Raw genomic sequence first — 22,486 nt, forward strand, 5'->3', positions numbered from 1 at the left:
AATTGTTGTGCCTTTGTTGGGCAGAAAGGTCCTCAAGTGGGTGGATTCAGGAATGTATTCAGTATCACTGTGAACGTTTTTTTTTTCTCCGTTTCTTTCTTTCTTTAACTGACGGCCATAGCACTTGTTACATGTAAAGTACAATGCGACGGATTGTCGTTGTGTAAAGAGCAAGATTACAGAGAATGTAATATTCAGAGGGGAAGTAGCTGGCTGTCGTTTTTTTTGTGCTGCACTTCACACTTATCTCTTTCTTTAACCACACCACGAACCATATCCAGCAACTATTTACCCATGTGTCGCTATTCAAGTGTTCAGAAACAGTTGGACTTCGGCACATCACTTCCATCCATCAGTCACAGACGTTGGCATGAAAGTAGTAAGAGTAGCATAATGACACCATGTGTAGATTACATGAGTTTATGTAAATACTGAGCAAATCACATTGTGCGGAACACTGGAAATGGACATTGGGCGAGTAATGAAGACGGATAACATTTATGAAGATGACAAAAAAAATCTGGGACGATTTCTTTCCACTTCTCTCCTTAAAACCCCTGTCGCTCCTTCTTTGTTTTTAATTGTAGGTCTCTATATATATTTAATTTCACTCTTCCGCAGCAGTGCCAATATGCTGCCATGACGGCCATTAAGATGTTATGGTTTCCAATAACTTTTTTATAGTTTGGGCATCAGAGGCCTATTTGCAAGATGAACTGATGAGACATCAGTGAGGCGTGAAGTGCACTGTAATCATGTTAACTTTGAGAGGTCGAAACTCAGTGGAATGGGTCAATCAATTTATATCGTACTATTGGGGTTTGGTTTCTGGCAACTTGAACACAGATGGGATGTGTCATTAACATATCAAACATGCACAAGTCTCAATAGGTTCTTTAGTGGCCTTCGAGAGGAATGTATACAATAAAAAGATCAAAACCTGATGTTTTGTAAAAGTGGTATTCAACAAACACACTCATTATCTGAGAAACTCATTAATAAGTTTGAGAAGATTGTAAAAAAAGTACAACTGTATGCTCTTCAGATGTTCTCTGGTGGGAGACACGACTAAGATAAAAAAGGATGTTTCAATCATCTGACAAGATTTCATTCAAAGTCCAACTAAAATCCTAATTAGTGATCCAATTCTGCGTTAAATAATAAGGTCAGTGGTCAATTCAATCTTAATAGCTTTTTCTTGATGGAAAAAGGGAATATCCAACATGTTCCTTCTCCTCTCAGGCTCTGGAGGGGCATGTCGGTGCATGTGATTTTGCAATAACAGGGGAACAGAGAGAGAAATGAAACACACTTGTGCTGGAAGCTGAATTGTTTACAAGCCGAGGCCACACAGTGTTTTGTTATCAATAAATATTGAGGAGCAATGATCATGTCAACTTCTGACGAATATAACATCTTTTAAGCTATCTAATATGTTTTTATTTATCTGGTAGAACAATACAGAGCACCATTTCCTGGTGGATGTTGGTTTGGTCGTTATTTCAGCGAGCCATGCAACACAAGAAAAGAAGTGTTTGTAAGACCACTAATGGAGGTCTATGGCCCCAACAGCCACTCAGCAGGCCGCCGTTTGTCAGTTGGACCGCCTGCCGATGATAAAATGATGACGGTACTTATTTCTGCAAAAAAAACAGTTCCGAAGAAGTCAAGCATAGAGTTCATAGAGAACATAGAGGACCTAATCATGACGTCCCATTTCAGCTTCCACACTCCACTGTCACCCTGCAGCACACCTCTCAGCCATTCCCACCTCGCCAGCCCGTCACAGCTCTGCCCCTTCATCTGTCACTCACATAATCAGTTAATTCAGTGCACCTGCTAGTCACACCCTTCTCATCAGCTCAATCACTCTCACCTGCCCACTCTGCTGCACCTATACTCCCGTTAGCATTCAAACCCCAGTCTCACACACACTCACAGACAGATTGTTCTCCCCGTTATGCCAGACCTTTCTGCATTAGCCCTCATAAACATATATATATATATATATATATATATATATATATATATATATATATATATATATATATATATATATATATATATATATATATATATATTTATACGTTATAGCAGGAAAAACAAAGTCAAACTTTATACATACTTTATATATACTTTTGTTGGTGATGTAAATAATGCAGATACCTTGTAAAAAAGTTCAATGTACTGTTACAGAAGCCTTTAGTTGCTGATGTGCACATGTCCAGTAAATGAGGATTCAAGTAGGTCACTACATCAACATTAACATTTTTCCCATGGGCAATATTGCACCTCACATCAGTAGTTTTCTTCATCTGGCTCTAATGAGCTAATTACTGACTGAGACTGACGCAGCAATCATTAACACATTCTTGTGTTAAAGTTGGTAGAAGTTTTTTTTTTTTTTTTTTTCCAGGTCGTTTGATTTCTATAAAATAAGCACGTTGAACAATTGAAATGATAAACTACAGAGTAAAAGTCGTAGTAATTGTAAATAGTAATTTCCACTTCATGTTGTCATATTCATCCAGCATGCGGGAGATAGTATGTATTTTTTCAGTTTATTTACAAATGTAAACATCCAGCACCTTGTTTTCGTTGTGTAGTCACATTGCATTGTCAGCGATTAAATCTCACCTTAGACCGTACAGTACGGTGCCGTCCGGGTGCAGTCGGATCATTCTATTTTTCACCGTGACACCGTGGACAAACGATTTCTTGTCATTGAGGAAGTAGGTGTCGGGGACCCAGAGCTGGTCAGCCACCCGGTTATCTAAGGTCAGATTGAGGGGGATCTCAGAGTAGGACAGCCGTTTGTCTCGCCAGGCCTGCTGAAAGTACATCGTCAGTGTGTAGTCCTGGAAGTGCAGAAGAGAGGGAGCAAAAGAGGACAGAGGGGGGAAGGGAGGCACAGAGACAGAACACCAGAAGGGAAGGAGACAGGTGAATGGGGGAGTGGAGAGAAAAGAGAGAGAAGACACGGTTATTCCAAGAAGTGACCATTTTATACAGCTGCTCTGTACTACAAACACTCAGATTAGACCAGACTAGGCTTCAATATTGGATGAAGTTCACTTAAAAGCAAATGGAACAGTAGGAGTACAGGCCAAACAAAACCTCTCAGTAAAAGGCAATGGGGAATTCCTTCTTTTCATAGAAACATGAGGTTTCGACAGACAGTGTGGAAGAGTGTGTACGTGTCAGAGAGGGGAAGAGAGAAAGAGAGACAGATGGTTTGGGTTTTTTCACGCATGTGTGTGTGTGTGTGTGTGTGAGAGAGTTTGGGTCTGTTAATATAGGACAAAAATAAGTTTGTGGATTGCACGTTTCGTTTATCGTTTGCGTGGATGTGACACACTCCCACTCAAAATGTGTCATAACACAGCTTGGTCAGTGAGTCTGACACCGCCGCCAGGTTGAGCTCTTTTATACAACGCTCAGTGTACAATGAGAATAGTCCAAACAGTACCATCGGGAGGGGTGGAAGGGTCAAACAAACACTTAGTTCAGGAGTCAGCTGGTGAAAAATAAAAGTTCTGTGACTTGTTTATCACGCCTTCCTCGCGTGACTCATTCGTCCCCCCAAGTTGGTGAAGTTAAAGCAAACCACGCTTTAACCAGCAGTTATTTGACGCATTGGTGTGAGAATGAAGTTTGGGTCCGTTAAAATATGTTCACCACATGAGTCCACATGTTCCAGACAAATGAAAATTACCCCCAAAGCAATATTAAAAAAAAAAACAGTATTACAAAATATCTCCTGTATGCTCTATTTGCTTTGACAGATGCTGTCTTTCTGGGATTAAGTATTACTAAATGAGCTCACTATGTTGTACTTGCATAACATATTCACCCATTTTTCTTTTGCTTTTCCTCCCACAATCAGAATGGTAGACCATCCTCTCGCATCACGTCAAGTCAAGCACGGACAGCACATGTCTGCTTCATAAAGCTGCGTCAGACATCAAAGTGTGTTGGGCATAATGTGCATGTTTGCCTTCCTCATATACACGGATGGTATGAAGGAGAAGTGTAGCTGTGCTACAGTGTTACTGAGGCAAGCTTGTATTTGAATTTATTTTATTTGGAGTCTTGTAAGTTATAGTTACCACTATTTGTGCTATAGAGAAAGTGTGTGTGTGTGTTTTTTCTGTAGTATTTATACCTCGTGCTTCACAAGCACTTGCACGAGGTTGCAAACCTGCATGCATGTGCATGCCGGTAATGCGATACACATTTCCGTTATGGTTTATTGCAGTTTGCTGATCAGCAGTTGTTGGCAGTAATCCGGCAACAAATTAACTACAGCGCCAGCAAAAAGTAAAGGAAGATGGCTTAATAGCAATTATTTACAACATTAATTTAACATTAACAATGCAGGTTTTCAAGAATCAGCTTTGCGAATGTTTTATGAGGATCTTAATCCATGATTTGTACCTCAATAATACGACAGAAACGGAACTGGTTTATTTCCCAGTAAGTTTGCACATACAAAGCATTGAGGTGAGAAACACACCGAATTTGATCATAACTGTTTCTGTACAAAAAGCTCTCTATATATGCCGGTAGATTCACTGTACTTCAAAAGTTTAAAATCAAAGCATTCGCAGAGATGATTGTTCTAAAATCCAGGCTGTTGGGATACAAGGATACATTTTCTCTTGTTATGATGAAACACTCAAAACCTGAAACACATACAAGAGGTTAATAATTCATAAAACAACTAGAGGAAATTTGATAACTTGCAGTTAAATTCCATGACGCTAAATCTAGGACGCGCTAAAAAAAAAAGAGTCACGCCAGCAGTCAAATGCTTATGTATTTCACTGAAGTACGAAGCCTACCAATCATCCATGAAAAACTAAGTGAAAAAAAAACTTGCTGTCTCAGGGAACTTTTTGTCATAACTGGCACATCCACTTCCTGGCTGAACATGCATTTTTGAATATGCCCGTCGGCTACAGATCTGACATCCGACAGCACCTTGGGAACTGGAGGCTTGGATATTGACTGGATGGAGTCAGGAAAACAGGGGCAGCTTTTCTCAGTGAAGCCCTTGTTTGACAAATAGCTTGTGTTATGTTGTTGTTTTTACCTTATTTGGCTTAGAGTGCTGACAACCACGTTTATTCAAAAGACAGAAATAGTCTAATAGCAATTCTAGCATTCTAGCATTAACTCTATTTCCATTTAAGTCCATTTACAGTGGACTTAAATGGAAATAGAGTTAATCCAGGCTGGAAAAAACGGTATGGGATTGGGAATTTAATTTGTTTTCATATGTGAAAGAAACACATGGAAATAGCAGAACAATCTTGTATTTGTCTTCCTTATAGACTATATAACTGTAGAGGTCTAATATCTGGGTTGCTCTACACATAGCACCAACTGGCTGCACGTGCTGCCCTTGCAACAACACTTCCATCCCTTACCGGTGGTTATGTAACAGCTCACACTCTTTCTGGCATGCTGTGCATGTGGCAGAAGAGATGCTTGTTGCCATGAAGGCCTCCTTAACTACCATCACTGCACTCATCAATACACAACATCAAGCAGGCGGGTTTACTGTGATGTACGAAACATCAGAGAGGCTTCTCGATGCGTCCTTATCGTGGGCTCGCACACACACACACACACACACGGTGTCCCATCCTGTTACGTTAAGCTTGTATTATTTTCAATTGTATTGATCTCGCGATTGTTTTCTTAATTAATGGATAAGTTGGTCTTTACAATGTCAGAAAATGAATGTTGAGATCAGTATCTCCCAAAGCTCAAGATGCCGTCCTCAAATGTCTTGTTTTGTCCACAACTCAAAGATGTTAGGTTTACTATTATGAACTGGTAAAGAAAATATTCACATTTAAGAAGCTGGAATCAGAAAATTTACATTGACTTTTTGCAATGAAAAAAAACGATTAATTTAATAGTTTACATCCAATCGAGGAATAAATGAATCGCTGCAACTCATCTCGTTAGAAATGTGGACATCGCTCTTCTATAGATAGAACATTTATTTATATATGTGTGTGTGTGTTTCTTGTGCTTCAGAGATTACAATATAATGTAGAGGCAAACAATGCAGCTGTGATTGTCGCCTGGCACTTGGGATGCAATATGTAATATTGCAATATGTCCTTTGCAATATGTTAACAGCAGGGATTAGATAACAATAGTCATCATCTATATATATATTGCATCACAGCACTTATAATATGCATCATTTGAAGAAGGCATCAGCCATTCTGGCATATGCACAGCTCTCCTCACCAGTGTCCACGTTTTGAATCTGAAGTACTTCTAGTGGAGCCGTGAGAGGTCCGATAAAAAGAAAAGTTGACTGCCATGATGGAGTAAGGAGGTAGGCTACTTTGTGACTTTGTGATTATTAAAGAGTGAATGTTTTCATTGTCATCCCTGAGAGTCTATTATTGCAGGCCTGAGGACGTTGGGGTTTGCTTGGGAGCAATGGGACGAACTCCCGGAGGTGCCATCAGGGCTAGTTTCCAGTGGACATAAAGCTGTTGTTGAAGACAGCTATAGTGTGTCCCTCTCTTTCTCCTTCTGTGGAAGGAGGAGGAGGAGGACGAGGACGAGGACGAGGACGAGGAGGAGGAGGAGGAGGAGGGGGAGGAGGAGGAGGAGGAGGAGGAGGAGGAGGAGGAGGAGGAGGAGGAGGTTGTACATCACCAGAATAACTGCAGCGGCTGTGTGCATGTAAGTGCAAGGGAGGCTGTCATAACAACAGTCATAATGAGCATCAGTACATAAACTATGTTGGAGAGAGAGGGAGAGAATTGGAAAGATAAAGGAAAGGAGACAGAGAGTGATGCAGGAAGAATGATGTTGGATTTATAAGTGCAAAATATGCTGTGCTTCCAAGCTGCCAAGGAAAGTGATCATTATATTCTCTCACTCTGAGCCATTACAGAATGCAGGAGTCCATTATAACTAATAACTAATATTCCGGCCCACAGCATGCCTCCCACTGTGTGCAGTTGTTTGGTTAAATACATTTCTTACAGATCACGCAAGCTATTTCATGTAAGTCAATTATTCAATTGTGTTCAGAATTGCTACTCCTGTTAATATCAATCCAATTCAATCCAAAAATACACTTTATGGAAATGAAAATGACGATTCGTTGATGATATAAATGTACAGTATTGAAAAAAAAACTTCAGAATATGTCTAAAAGTCTATCTTTTATATAAAACACCGGAATTATGTACAATGAATACAGCTGCTCGGCACACATGACACATTAGCTACAGCTACATCATCATCAAAGGTCTGCAAGGGGAGAATCTGGCACCGTTAGATCATCAGACTCCTCTCACCTGGCCCACTGATGACATATGCTGCCCACTAAGAGAGGCACTGTCATCACCGCTGCGCAGTATAGCTCGTATAGCTATCTGAAAGAGTGCGAGGCAAATGAGACGGCCTACAAGTCTGATCTCGAAGTCATCTTACTCCAAGCCACAAACGAGTGAGAAGCCAGAAGTCCCTTCTGATATGAAAGCAGTTCTGGCCAAATGTAAGCCTGCACTCACAGATATTTACCCTGATTGTAAAATAGTTATTATGCATATTGTGGGACATAAATGAAACTTTGCTTTTAGGCATTCTAGTGCAATTCAAGTCCAGTTGGAAAATCAAAGTCTGAAATTAGAGTCTCAAATATAGCCTGTTTTTTTGTTGTTTTTTTAACTGAAAAATACACATTAGATGAGCAAACCTAATAGCTGTAAGAATCACCATGAGATAGTGTTTGTGGTAACCTGATGTATAATTTGTCAAGAAAACCACTTTAACAAATTACCGGTCTGAGTGGTGAATTTCAACTTGTAATTTTGCAATGGACAGCAAATGACAGCATACATGAGATGTATGTTGGGATGTCTTCTGTCTATAGTGCTCTATATAATGGGAATGGTGGGAACTGGCACTTATGGAGCCAACTGGTGATCACTGAATCCATGTGGCGCGGATGACCTCATGTTCTTCCCTGGAAGTTTTTTTTTTTTTTAATTGAAACATAATCTGTGACATAATCTGTGACAAGGCTCATCCCACATGCTCTGTACTTCCATCCAGATGATGTCCGCAAATATCATGTTTGCGTTGCATTAGTGAAAGGGCACGTTTTACTGCCGGAGTCACTGTGGGGGCAGATTGTTCAGACAGAGGCAACGATTCCAGACAACGCTGTAGATATAATATGTGCTCAGTCAGTCAGGCTCTTCAGGCAGCAGACTGTGCGAAATCTCATATTGGCATTTTATTCAATGGATATTACAGTTTGACTCAGACATGATTTGGATATTACAATTTGACTCAGACATGATTTGACTGCCAGAGAGAGTCATGCAGGCCACAATTTTGTGAGTAAATAACCATCTCTGATTTCAGCAACAGCAATGACCTCCCTCTGCTACTTTCTCTTTCTCCTCTTGTATCCCTTTCCTCATCTGCCCCATCCATTACATTTCCTCCACCATTCCCTTTCTGATAATTTATATTTTCGAATTTATCTTCCATTTCTCCCTTCATTCCTTTACACAAACCCTCTTCCATCTACTTTTCTCTATAGGCTCCCCTCTCTCCCGTAGTCCCTCTCCATCTATCTATCTTATTCTCACAGGACCTGCTGTTGCATCTATTTGCATGTGGTAAAAAAAGGGAAGTGGGAACATATTGGTTGGGATTGTGAATGGCTTAGATCATTCCGACTAAACAGACACCGGCGAGGGAGGCGCCTAGAGAACAAGAAACAAGACAGGTGTTGGATCAGCCTCTGAGGGGTTGTAAGCCTTCTGAAGAGCCACATTCAGATTTGAATATCTCCTCCTCAAAGCGTGTTGACAATATGGTTTGGGAGTGTTCATTTCCAATGAAATCAATCACATTATTTCATTGACTGATATTTTAAGAATATTGATTTTGATCTTGACATTGTGTTTTTTCCTTTTTTTTAAAAGAGATATGTGCCACTTTAAATTGTCTCTCTAGTGCATCATTGACCTTGATTAGTGGTACTGAATCCAAAAAGCAGTCTGCCTCTGAATTTTCCTCTACATATATCCTCTTTGTCTTTCCTGTGCAATACCTTTTAATGGGGAGGAAATGCAATCAGTCCACCACTCAGTCATATGTCCATACCACACTCCATCATCCCCCTACTTCAGTTACTCCAAAAAGCCCTCCAACAACAAGTGGCTTTCCATTTCCTGTCTCACACGGTCCTCATGCCGTCAGCGACATGGTATGAGGAACCTGGCATAGGGCACAGCATTTCAAAAGAGGCCTAATAATAAACATGCCCATCCCCACAGAGCTGAGTGACATATATTCCACAGTCTCTGGGGATCTGTGTATGGAGACTTTAGGATTCAGCACTGTATCTGGAACAGCTTGTGCACCGCATGTTGTAACTCTGCAACAGGAAAGCATGCAGGTGCTGCTGCAGGGGTTTCATTTGGTCCGTTTGCTCCAGAATATATAATGTTGATATCTTCAACAAAAGCCTCAAAAAGATGATCAAAAATAGATATAAAAAGATATAACTCAAATGCCTTGATTGATATGTCAGATTCTATATAACGACCATTATGTACACCTTTTGTATCGTTCTTTCTTCCGGACCTTTTCCATATTTCATAGCATGCCAGCAACTCGATGACGGATTTCAATAATGCCCATATTCTTGTTTGTTTACGCTCTCTCTCATAAATCATCTAATCCCACCTGGACGTTGCTTTCAAGAGAGCTTGCTGCTGAAGGTGACTCAAATTTAGAGGAACCTTTTCCTTCCCTTCTGAGCGCTCTCCCAAACAACAAGTTCAGGTGCCAGTTGGCAGTGTTGCCGCTTAACTGACTACATACTATGTATTAGAGTCGATTGGAGCATCTGCAGGCCCTTTTGTGTCCTCAGAGAGGAGGAGAGTGGAGTGGCAATTCCAAGAGGGGAAGGGTTTGGTTGGGGGGTCACGGGGAAGAGAAGAGAGGGCAGAGCAGAATGCACATTATCGCAGTGCCTTTTAAAGCCCACTGGAAGACAGGGAGGCAGTTGGACATTTTACTCTCAGCTGTCATTCAAACTACATGGAAGGTTAGCTGGCCAAAGAGATGGGAGAAAAATGAGTCCGTGTCTGCACATGTTATCCGTCCCATTTACAGCTTCTCCTGCTTGAAGAGCTTAAGTGTGAGCGTGCGGGGGGGTTTGGGTCATTGTCCAGCTAAAGATGTGTAGCTGTATGTCTGTTTTACCACAAACTTGCCAAAATTCCTGCACGAGTATTAGACCGCTGCCCTTTGACAATCTCACATACACAATTCACATATAAATCCACGGATCCACTGGAGCAGTGCCACAGCTCATGCATTATGGAGGTCTCGGGAACTGAGGAAGAAGCTGATTGCTATTCAAACAGAGTACCAAGAAGCACACACCACATATACACATGGTCAACAATGAGAATGCAATATATAGACAATTGTGGATCGAATGCGTGCGTAGATCCTGAGTGAGTACAGAACACTGGTTATCAACCTATATCCAAACAATATCCAGTTTACACAAGTCTTTTTTTCTTTGACCATGTACACAGTTGTGTGAGCTCAGATTTGATGGCCTGCATACAGTGTCTTTTTGAGCAAGGACACCCTACAAGAAGCAATATTTCCTCACAGTTGGAATGACCTACAAGAGACACAGGGGTTCTTTAGGAGGGTGTACGCTTCAGAGTGTGTGTGTAGGTGTGTGTGTGTGTGTGTGTGTGTAGGTGTTCACTTGCCCTGCCATAGACCTCTGTAGTTCCAGATTCAACATTAAACCGGATAGGCCAACAAGGGACATCTAGGAAGTCCAATTATGTCCAAATCATGCTTCTAAACATGGTAACATCACGTCTACAATCGTTTTCACGCACCTATTAGCATTAGGCTTGCAGTCCAAGGCATACTACAAATTCCTTAAAAAGGAAAATGTGCAGAATTTCAACCATGTCCATGATTTTTTTCATTATCTTAAAGTGAATCCACTTCAGGGGATGTCCTAAGTACTATCAAGCATTGCAGTAAAAGGAAGGGCTACCAGAGGTATAGAATGTATTTGAAAATCCCAAGACTTTTCATGGAGCTTGAGTTCATGGAGCTTGGGATGCAATATGTAATATTGCAATATGTCCTTTGCAATATGTTAACAGCAGGGATTAGATAACAATAGTCATCATCTTGTATATTGCATCACTTGCCAGCCACAGCACTTATAATATGCATCATTTGAAGAAGGCATCAGCCATTCTGGCATATGCACAGCTCTCCTCACCAGTGTCCACGTTTTGAATCTGAAGTACTTCTAGTGGAGCCGTGAGAGGTCCGATAAAAAGAAAAGTTGACTGCCATGATGGAGTAAGGAGGTAGGCTACTTTGTGACCTTGTGATTATTAAAGAGTGAATGTTTTCATTGTCATCCCTGAGAGTCTATTATTGCAGGCCTCTGTTCACTAGTATTTATTAACACGGGTTGCCTCTGAGAACGCTTGGAATGACATACACACTCAAGCATGAATAAATAAAAAAGAAATAAGCAATATGAATTATTCTTACAGGGAAATAATAATGTATCTAGTTTTGTTATCCTTGTAATTGTGTTACAAAAAAAGATTCCAGGAATATAATTCCATTCCACGGCTAAACACAAAGCTCAAGAAAAGTGCTTCATGCAGGTCCTTTCTCACTCTGTTCACCACAGACATTTCCATTGAAGGTTCTGGAGGTCTCCACAAGGTACACATTGGCCAGCGTTGCAAGTCCCCTCTTGGAGAATATAATAAAATAATAACACATAAATACATAGGGTTGGTGTATAATTAAAGTCCACTGTTGATAATGTGTGGCAATAACATTCACAGAAAATGATAGAGACATGGTAGTGTAGAAAACACAAAAAACAACATGTGAGGAATGGACATGCCGTGGCTGGCTAGCTGTAGAGCAATACGAGAAGTCGGAAACATATGGCTTAAAATATTAAATAAATATGATATGATTGAAAACCTCTGGAATCTCCAGATATTACTTTTAATAACTGAGGTCTAGTTGCTGAGAAAGCCAAGTGTGTTACAGTTAGTGCTAAAATTGGCAAAACTTACTTTGTAAAATATACTTTGAAAGTTTGACTTTCTTATTAAAGAAATAGTCTTGAGGGGAAAAAAATAATATGCAGGTCTGTGGAAATTCCTGGGATATTTAAATATTTTTTTAAGTATCACTCTTCAGCTCTTTGAACACCATTGATTCAATTGAATCAATTTCCACACATTTAGAGTTGTGGCAGAATTGCGATTATAGTTTATACTCTAACCTGATTAAGGTGTACAAGTGCATACAACATATCCAGTATACAACATATAATATATATAATCAGCCCTTTCTTTTTCGAGGCAATAGTTTTATATTTTTGTGCTAGTTCAAAGATTTGGCATGTTAAACACCTTGATTAAAGTATTTGAAATGTGGTTTCATGCATGCAACAAGGAATACTAATAATAATAATAGTGAACTATAACTTGGTTTGAGCATAAAAAAGCTTTTAATATCCATCGTACTCTGGAATGAAAGTCAATCTCACACGAACACGAACATGCATCATGGTCAACACTAATCCTCACAATGTTATTTGTTTTCTAAGGGAGTTGTTCCTCTCATCTCACCCCAACTGACCTCTTTAACTGGTGAGAGAGAGAGATCAAGATTATAGACTCTTTTTTGTATTACATTGCCATTGGCAAAACGTTATTTTGTTATATTTGTTTTAGGTTTGATATTGATCAAATAGAGGGCAACATTTAGTGTGGAGGACACTTTAAAAGTACAAAATATGCTCCCCCACAAAAGAAAGAGAGGGTGACCAAACATAGGAGTCGACTACCTTCCCAGCCAGTTCCTGGCAAGCTCTTCAGCTACTTACCAAGCAATAAAAACACTTAGTACTGCAATGCTACAAACACGTGGACCACTTAGGATATTCTTCGGGAATTGATGTACAACCCCATACAGAAATTCAAAAGACTGGAAATACATTTCTTCCATGCAATCTTCATGAGTGGGACAATCAGAAGTGGGATACTTTTCTATCCGTAAGGTATATGCCACTCTTACATGCCTGGCTAACACCTAGTACAGGTTTTCTCTGCTCGTTATCTTTTCTTTGAATTCACTCCCACAGTTGACAATATAAGGCTGAATAATAGAAAAAGAAAATCTGGAAACCATTTAAGGCTTCATCTATACAGCATCAATAATGCTGTCAAATTACCTGTAATAGGCCAAAAGACAACAGCAACACTTGCTTTTGGCTTCATTTTACCAACTGTACATTTTACTGGTATCAAATAACAGAGGGAACTATAAAAGAAGCTCTAATCCTGATGAACAAGGCTGTGAAGACAATGATTTGTTGTTTTTTCAGATGTGTCAAATTGTCCTATGTAGTACTAAAGACAAACTGTTGAATTGCAAATCACTGGTATCAAACATACGAGTAGAAAGCAGACAACTAAAGAAAGTAATGGCACACGTATCACTTGAACCAAGAGCAACTTCTGCCATATATTCCGCTCGCTGCCCTCCCATTATCAGCTTTCAGTGTCATGTTCAGCTGCTGTGTGAAATCCAATCCACACCCGCCATCTCTCCTTTTAGGCCATTATCAACTTCTTGTATGTTGACATGCTGTGATAAAGCCCAATCCAACTGTCAGTCCGCACGCAGTGTGAAAGCCTTGTGATAATTTCAGACATGAGCCGAGCTATGAGCCACGAGACCAATTCCAAAGCTTTGGACAACAGCAGAAACCATGCGAGTTAACCTTGTCAGCGTGTAAGACACACACACACACACACACACACACCCACACACAGACACAGGACCTTTCAGAATGCAGATATATATGTGTATCATTGCTATAATGGAAGCCCCTACCAGTTTCCCCATTTGCATGTGGCCAGCAGCTTTAAAGGTATCTTCACTGGAAAGTATTTGTAAAAAGATGCTTTTGGGGGCTTTGATAACACTGCAGTCGAAAGGCCAACCCAAAGAGAAAGTTCTGCATTCTGAAAGGTCTTGGTTGTGTGTGTGTTTCTTTGTTTGTTTGTTTGTTTGTTTGTGTGTGTGTGTGTGTGTGTGTGTGTGTCTTACACGCGTAATATGTGTGTGTGTGTGTGTGTGTATGTATATATACAAACAGAGGACTCTCATCCGAGACCAAAACACGGTTGAGGTTTAGATAGTTTTCAGTTTGACACTTAGACATACACTGCTTTAAGTTGAGCCGTGTAATGCATGATAAAGTTAGTGATATGTTCACCTCGTGACCCGTATATGTTGTGCCCTCTGCTTCTAGCCTCTGAGCTTTTCTCTCTTACTCTGTTTGTATGTCCGTGTACTTGATTAGGTGTGCGGGTGTCAGGTAGTAAGCTGCTAATCAGCCTCAATCAACTCTGCTTTAATTAGTGGGCTTCAACTCCACCACACCGTCAGCTCATAGTCTTACCTACTCAGTTGGTATTGGCCCAGCCTTTGGACACGCAGTTAATCCCTTGTTACACCATATTGAAGCCTGGCACTTTGAGTGACTTGACAGCTGAGAGGAAGATGACAAACGGAAGTTGGGAATCCTCTTAAAAGTAGAAGCGAAATGACAAGAAGCTTTTAAGATTTCCGTCATTTGTCTCTTAGTTATTTTCAAAGAAATACTTAATATCGTCTGGTCCCCCTTCCATTACATGCAGAATCTCCATCCTTTGTTTTCGATTATGCAATGTGGTTAAATTATAATTGGTTCATACCAATTTAATTTTCATCTGCTTCCATTACAAGTATCACAATAAAAGAATATGCACAAAGCCACAATGTTGTAACTTGCTGGTCCACAAAGTAACAAAGTCTTTACTTAGACAGTTCAGACCATAGACTGTTTAAAACATGGACGTAGTCTCTGTGACGTCACCCATAGTTTTCTGAAAAGCCAAAATCAAGCTTAAAGTGGGCTGCTCGGCTGTGGCAATCTTGAGAGCCCAGCCTACCTCCATCCTAATCCCAAAATGGACAAAGAGGTGGAGCGTGGCAGCTGAAGGAAGCCTGGTTGATGAAACACGCCCAACGATCTCCAAGCTAAGTCTAACGAGCTCGGCTGTTGCTGTGGTCTAGTTGCTGCTGATTGTTAGTCATACTGGTGCTAAGCTATAAATAAAACAATACTAATGTTAGAGTTCCACTCACCGGAAAACTGGAGCACATGATTAATTTACATGTAACATGAAATCCTAGCAGGTAACATAATGCAGTCCTGTCAGCTCCTTGAACTTGCACATTAGCGTTTAATGTTATTCACCATGAAGAAATAGCAGGAGTCTTCTGTCCTATCCGATATATAAAAAACGTAAGGTATCTGGTTTTCCGATCCATTTTAGTCAAGCTTTACGGACATTAGAGTTCCTAATATTCCGTAAAAAAATGAATGCCGGCATCCACACGGTGGCGATACCCGGCATATAAATTAGCAATATTTTGATCCTCTTGCCTATCAGAAATGGAGGACCAAGTACCTCCTTTACCTCTGTGGAACAGCCTGCTCTGCTGCAGACACACTTGCATCAATGATTTTGACCTCCGTTAGGTCACCGCGGGTGGATGAGCTGAAATGAAGCAATCTCACTCTACTCACACTTTATGGGATATCATACTGAGTGTGTCAGTCTGAACATGTTACCTTGATTAACAATCTAAAAATAGGTCCCGCACAATGATGAGTGTTGTTCCCTCAACACAACACAGACCAGTTGCTATCACACTCAAGGCAGGAAGTGTAGATTGTTTAAATTTGCTGGAAACAATGTGCTTTGGAGTTTATGAAAAAGAGATCGTTGGTATTTAACTCGTCAATACTGTAAAAAATGTGCTCTCGTTGAAAAGTCAACTCCTTATTGACTTCCTCATCATTCCTCTGACCCTGAATGATGTCTCTGTATCACAAGTCCTTTCAATGAAACTAATTAACACAATCATGCAGGTTTTTTTTCTAAACGATAGTGATAGCCAACTACCGTCGATAAATGTCGTTTTTGTTTTTTTTGACACACCTCCAGTGACAAAAACGACATACTGCACTTACTATTTCTTGTCATTGGTGATATATGTGTTTCGTAAACTGTAAGTGTCTGAGATAATGTACCACTTTTAGTACATCAATAACCACCTGGACACAAGCCATATCAGCTTTATAACTGAAAAATACTCCAGTCAGCACTTGTCAAAGCCAAACAGTTGTCAGTGAATATTTAACACCGATCAACACTGTACATGATGCTGTTTACATAGACATTGAGTCTTTGTTTTGTTTTTGTTTAGCTCCTCTTGTCTCTGTACATCATGAATTCCTGTTCTATGTGGACTTTTTATCACTTAAGTTGAAATGTTTTCTTGCTGTCACTCACACAACTTTGCATCATTCATTTAGTTTTTTTGGTATAACTGCCTGCTTTGACCTTAGATGTTGAAACATTTTGGCAAATAGTAGATCGTGTTGTCACACATGCAGTATTAGCAAAGACGTGGTAAGTCTACCACCACCGTAAACAAAAGGTGCCATGAAGGCGTCAACTAGTTGCAGCAGCTGGGATGAAGGTCCGTCATGAGGATGTAGCCAACCCGACAGCAGGTACACAAACAGACACTGCTAGATGTCTGTCATATTCTTTACCTCTACATTTGTCGACTGCTTGACGCTGAAGAAAAAATGATGGTCGCACCAGTCTTTTATATGACGAGTGTGGACGCAAGAGTGGCCCGTGCAGGGCACAAGTGACAACTCTTAGAGGGCAAAAAAGAACCAATTGCTTTTATTGCCTAAACCTAACCACGTAGTTTTGTTATTTAATTAAGCCTACGTTGAATGTTTATTTTAGATACTATCTGCATGAAAAGAGCAGAAAAAGTAAGTGACCTGTGAACTCTGAAGTATATTTTGAAAAGACGCATGCAACAAGCGGAGCACTTCGCACTGGGCCATTGAACAAGAGTTGGAAGTGAGAATGTGTTGCGTGAATTTCGGCTAAAACTTAGATCTGTTGAGCGTGAGCAAAAAGCACATGGGCAAATAGAGCAGTGGGGTTAATGAAGGCAGAGACGCCTCCTGCAATGGGAGGCCAAGCCGATAAACAAACTAGAGTAACTCTTTCTAATCTCCCTGCAGAAGTTCCCCAGCCTCGTGTCACTGTCAAACAGGCCGGGGGAACGCATGAGTGAGAGAGACCAGACAGTGAGTGAGGAACAGAGGAATGAGTGAATGGAGCAGGCGAGAGTAACGTCAGCTTGACACAGGACAGACGTGGGAATTATTGCCCTGCTCTGAGCGAATCACACGATGACAATATGCTGTCAATTCCCTAAGCTCTGCCCACCAGAATAGATGATGCTGCCGTTTAACAGTCAGACCTACAGCTGCATCTCTGATGGCTAAACATCCTCCCCATCATTCACTGTCACAGGCAACAGTGAATCAAATGCCTAACTAGTGAGCTTGTTTAACCTGGGGGAATTGATTACACGCCTTCCTTCCCCTGACATTTAGAGCTGCCTTATTAATTGTACAATAAGCAGTGTCTGTAACATTAATAATGACTTAATCAGTACATCTCTGGTACTTTATGACTGTGTGTTTATGTGTGTGTGTGTGTGTGTGTGTGTGTGTGTGTCTGATTGGTGTATGCCACTTTGTTTCTAAATGTTAAATGTTGCATAATATGCTTAAAAGATATCCACATATGTGTTGTATAACAAGACTCATAAAAGCAGTAGTATGGTGATGATCCTAAACAAAGGCATACAACAAAGTCTTGGTGCAGGGTTCTTGGGATATTTAATGGAGTCAGATTTAAAAGTTAGTCTTTATTTGCAAATGGTTAGCCCTAACCCCTAATGCTAACACCTCTATCAAAGATGCATTTTTAGAAATATCATATATTTATTTTGTCATTCTCCATTGTGTGTATACATTTCCTTTTACAGTAAAGAACCCACATGGGTGCTAACTTAAGCCACGCTGACGGTTACACACGTTAGGTGCGTTAGCATGCTAACTCTTAATTAGCATTAACCACAAAGTTCAGCTGAGACTGAAGGGAATGTTATCGATTTTATTGAAAACCAAATATTGTGACCTGATAATGTTGTTATAGATGAATAGTGAGAGGATCGTCAACGTTCAGTCAGTTCTAGCAATCAATTCAATATCAGTGGAGATATTTCACTCGTAGCCAAAGTTGCTGGATACGTAATTGCCCAGCTTGTGGTCTGAGGTAAAAAAAGGTCTTACAAGGTTGCACACTATGCTGGAACACAGAGGGAAGGTACATTTCAAGAGTAATCACCTAATGAAAAGCTAAAGTTTGGGCATCTGCAGAAACCTGTTGTAGCCTACAGACTACTGATGAGATTTAAAGAGATATTTGCAGTAAGTACAGAAATAACGGCTGCCTCACCATTTTTTTCCCTGACATCTTTGAACACACAGTTTATGAGATTTTGACTGCACAAAAAACCTGAGGTAATCTTGTCAGGCCGACAGCTGCTCCGTCTACCTCTCCTCCCTCCTCTGTCTTTCGTTTCCTCCTCACTATTTATTCTTTTCCGAATTTTCCTGCAGTTGCATCTTTTGCTCTTGAGTTTCCCAGGTCCTGCTCGACATGCATCTCAGTGACCGGCTCACCCAGTCGCACCCCATCTGTACTTAGCTCAAGTGTATATAGGAGACATTGAGCATAGTTAGCCTCTGCCAGACTGTCTATGTTGACTTCTTGCCTTGCTGTTCTGTTTTCCCTGTCTGTTCCTGTTTATATATGGCCATCTGCCTGCCTTTTGATTGACTGCCTATTTTGGATTTGTTTGCCCTATATGATTGACTTGTTTTTTAGCAGCCTGTCTAGTGACCAAAAACATACTTAATTACCTCCAGATCTTACAAATATCTTTTTGTTGCTACTTGGGTATCACTTTTCTGCTTTAGAAAGAGTGTGAATGCTAACCTATAGGTACGTCTTGGCTTATATTTAATTATAAATATGGCGATGTCTATCTTAAATCTTAGTCAATATATATATTGGACTAAGTCATTTCCAATAACAGCTTGGGCATTGTAGTCTACTCAAAACTTCAGTTCTGAAGTTAACTGTAATGAAAACATATGTCCCCAGGAGTGGCTAATTTTATGTTTTAAATTATTTTTTGAACAACAGGGGAGGTCTTCAACTTCAAGTAATAAGACAGAATTAATAAACACTCATATGTATGGATCCAGGATATGAACTATAGATAATATAACCAACAGACGTCTTTCAATTTCAACTCAAATGTTTAAAGTGTTTCTTTTCATAATAACACTTTACTGTACAAAATGACCCTCACAGTTTGAAAAAATCGTTCTTACATAACATCTCATTCTTGCATATTCACTTTTTCTTTATGTCGAACTCACTGCGAAATTGATTAGGTGCTGTGAAGTACGCGGAACAAAATACCAAGTCTTCTGGCTGAGCCCACCAGCATACCAGTGACGGAGCCGGTTGCTCCCTCTGCTCTAATGTGTAATGTACAGTTGCTCTCATATGACGGCAAAGCCATAACATATACTGTGTTGATTCTTTTACATATGTATCCTACTTTTCTTTTGCTTGTTCTTCATCCTCCATATGAAGTGAACAATCATCTTCTGTCCTTATTGTATCATCATGATCACCACCATCATCACAGCAACACATCCGTCATCTTCATTTACATTGAGGGAATTGGTTCTGCTAATGCGTAAACACCTGCCCGTATGCCATGTATTCACTGGTGACATACAAATCCTCTTTTCAGGCTGCAAACAACCCACTTGATGTCTGTACCTTTTCTGCATTCAAGTGGCACACAGTGTAATCTAAATGGATTACTAAAACTCTCCAGAGCTAGACACATGTTTCTAAACCTACCAGCATGAATAATGCAAGTTGGGGCATGGGTTGTTTCAGCACTCCACTCACACAATTCATCCACTCCTCCTTCGCTGCCTCTAACATCCCCTGTGACTTTCCTCTGCACGAGCACGTTGTAGGTATTTTCAGTATTCGTATGTAACCTCAATGTATACAGCTCTTGTGTAAGCTTTGTGGTTTGCTCTTTTTTTTCTTCCTTTGCTCAATCTGTGGATAAAGGTAGCAGGTCAGTCCCTTCGGGTGGGAAAAAAAAAACACGGAGCGAGGTGGAAAAGACGTGGCCGAATGAAAAGGGTTGTCAAATTGAAATTGACAATTGCACAGTAAGTAAGTTGGCTGAAAGTTTATGTTGCCAACTAAAGGAAGCCACACATGAATGCCTAATTAATAAAAGACTAACATAGACAGCCAAACCACCATCACCTAGATAATTGGTATCATACCTGAGATTTGTCCACCTGACCTACAGCATGGATTAATTTATAGCATAGTGTTTCTATAAACAAATGACTCATCTTCACTTCCTGAAGCCAAAAATATCCCTGATAAAGGCGCTGCCATATGTTTACATCATTCAGAGCCACAGTCTGCATTGGTTTTGAGATTCAGCCCGTTCAACCGCCGTAGCCAAGCGCGGTAGTAGTTTGTTAGCGTGTGAGCCACTTAGCTTCCGCGATAGCACCACGATAACTGTTTGGGTGGAAATATCCGTATATATTCATTCATGATCAAATGTACTACTGTTCAGTTACACAGACTACAGGTCTGTTATCTGCGTGTGGATATGATGGTGGTCCAACAGTGCCGGAGAGCTTTTTTTGTCAGAAGATTTGGCTTCAGTATGAACCACAAACAGGCCGTATGTAAATATCTTTATAGACAGATATTTTTGGTTTGAAAATAGACAATCGGTACTGGAAAGTTAAAGTTCCATACAAATCCCGATTACTTGGCTCCATGTCGACACGGCTGTCATCCCCTTGTTTATAGCATCAAATTAACAAATTAAAAACCAAAATTATAAAAAAAATAAACATACATTAGCATTAATAGAACTACCTAAAATTACAGAAACCATCTTTGAGAAAAATGTGATGTGCTAACTGTTGAGGGCAGGCTTAATGACCTATACAGCAGCCAGCCACCAGGGGGCAATTCAGATACTGTATGTGGTTTCACTTAAAAACAAGTTGGGTTACTGCCTTAACTTTACAAGGTTATACTGTATGACATCCAGTTAGATTGGGCCTTATTCAGTAATAAAGTTTTTAATATAATTTTGTCTTTAGAAAAGTTCTTCGAAAAGTCTGTGATCGTGATAGTGTAGTGTTTTTCTACATAATGCTTTGTAAAATGTATTGAAAATAATTATAAAATATCTTAATGATAATACAAATATTATTTTTGCATTTAAATTATATATTATACAACTTGAGAATTGAAGAAAAACACAAACGAATATACGATTTTGCTCAAACATGTCAATACTGAGATGTTTGCAAGTACACTCTTGAGTGTGGATGGATTATGTTGTCAGCAAAGAAGAAATACCAAATAAGTCAGAATCATCTTGAAAACTAAGTAGGTTTTAAAAAGAGATTTCTCCCCAGGAACAGTCTGCGAATGAGGCCCATTTTTCTTGTGTAACTCTTACTTAATTGTCCTGCTGTTGTACATATACTGGCAGCAGAGTCAGTACACTGATAACACAAAACTGATACTGCTGACAGAAAGAATATGGTTAACATGATATCAAATCTTGAAACATTTATTTTGTTATTGCGATAATGTTCTTAACGTATAAATTGTCTATTGCTTTCTTTCCTTGTCCCTTGTTGTGTGCACTGCACCATAAGTCAACTGGTATGTATTTTAAATCCTATTCATGAAATCTTCTTGGAGCAGGAGCAAGGATATGAGTCAGGCGGATGTATCATCCATCCTAAGCAATGGAAATAAATCAATACTGTTATCATTAGAGCCCGGCTTTCTTCATACATTATGTTCTCTCCATTGCAGCACCAAATCAAATCCTTGCTGAACCCTGGTTGAGTTTGTCTCCAGTCTTGTCTGTTACGTAATTCGAGCAGCTACTTTCCTGGAGGCTACGTTAACGTACCGGTTCATTCGGGATTAGAATTTGGGTATTACAGACAGAAACTGAGTGTACATTTTCACCAGAGACAAAAGGACTTCAGTCACTAAGACTTTTCATGTAGCAGTTTTGAGTACTGTAATTACCCTTTACAGCCAACTCAAGAATTTGATTGGTGTGATTAATCGTTGCACATTTACAAAGTCAGCTATTGGTTGGTTTGGGTTTACAATAGCTCTGTGGATTACAATAATATCCTAAACAGTACTCATTTAAATATGTGCTTTATCACCCATAATTACTTCTGGGGGACTAATGCCAATCCCTAGTCGCTCATTAACTTGTTACCAGT

At 40.0% G+C, this 22,486-nt stretch overlaps 1 protein-coding gene across 3 annotated transcripts in view; it reads right to left on the bottom strand.

Moving 5' to 3' along the window:
• The window catches only part of LOC117742582 (gamma-aminobutyric acid receptor subunit beta-2), a 50,911-nt gene that overhangs the window by 23,083 nt on the left and 5,342 nt on the right, over positions 1-22,486 (bottom strand). For all 3 annotated transcript variants that reach the window (XM_034550099.1, XM_034550097.1, XM_034550098.1), the window contains exon 4: positions 2,638-2,858. In XM_034550099.1, coding sequence (XP_034405990.1) covers positions 2,638-2,858 — 221 coding nt within the window. The remainder of the gene's footprint in view (positions 1-2,637; positions 2,859-22,486) is intronic.

This window comes from Cyclopterus lumpus, chromosome 14, assembly GCF_009769545.1.
Source record: "Cyclopterus lumpus isolate fCycLum1 chromosome 14, fCycLum1.pri, whole genome shotgun sequence".
Lineage (NCBI taxonomy): Eukaryota > Metazoa > Chordata > Actinopteri > Perciformes > Cyclopteridae > Cyclopterus > Cyclopterus lumpus.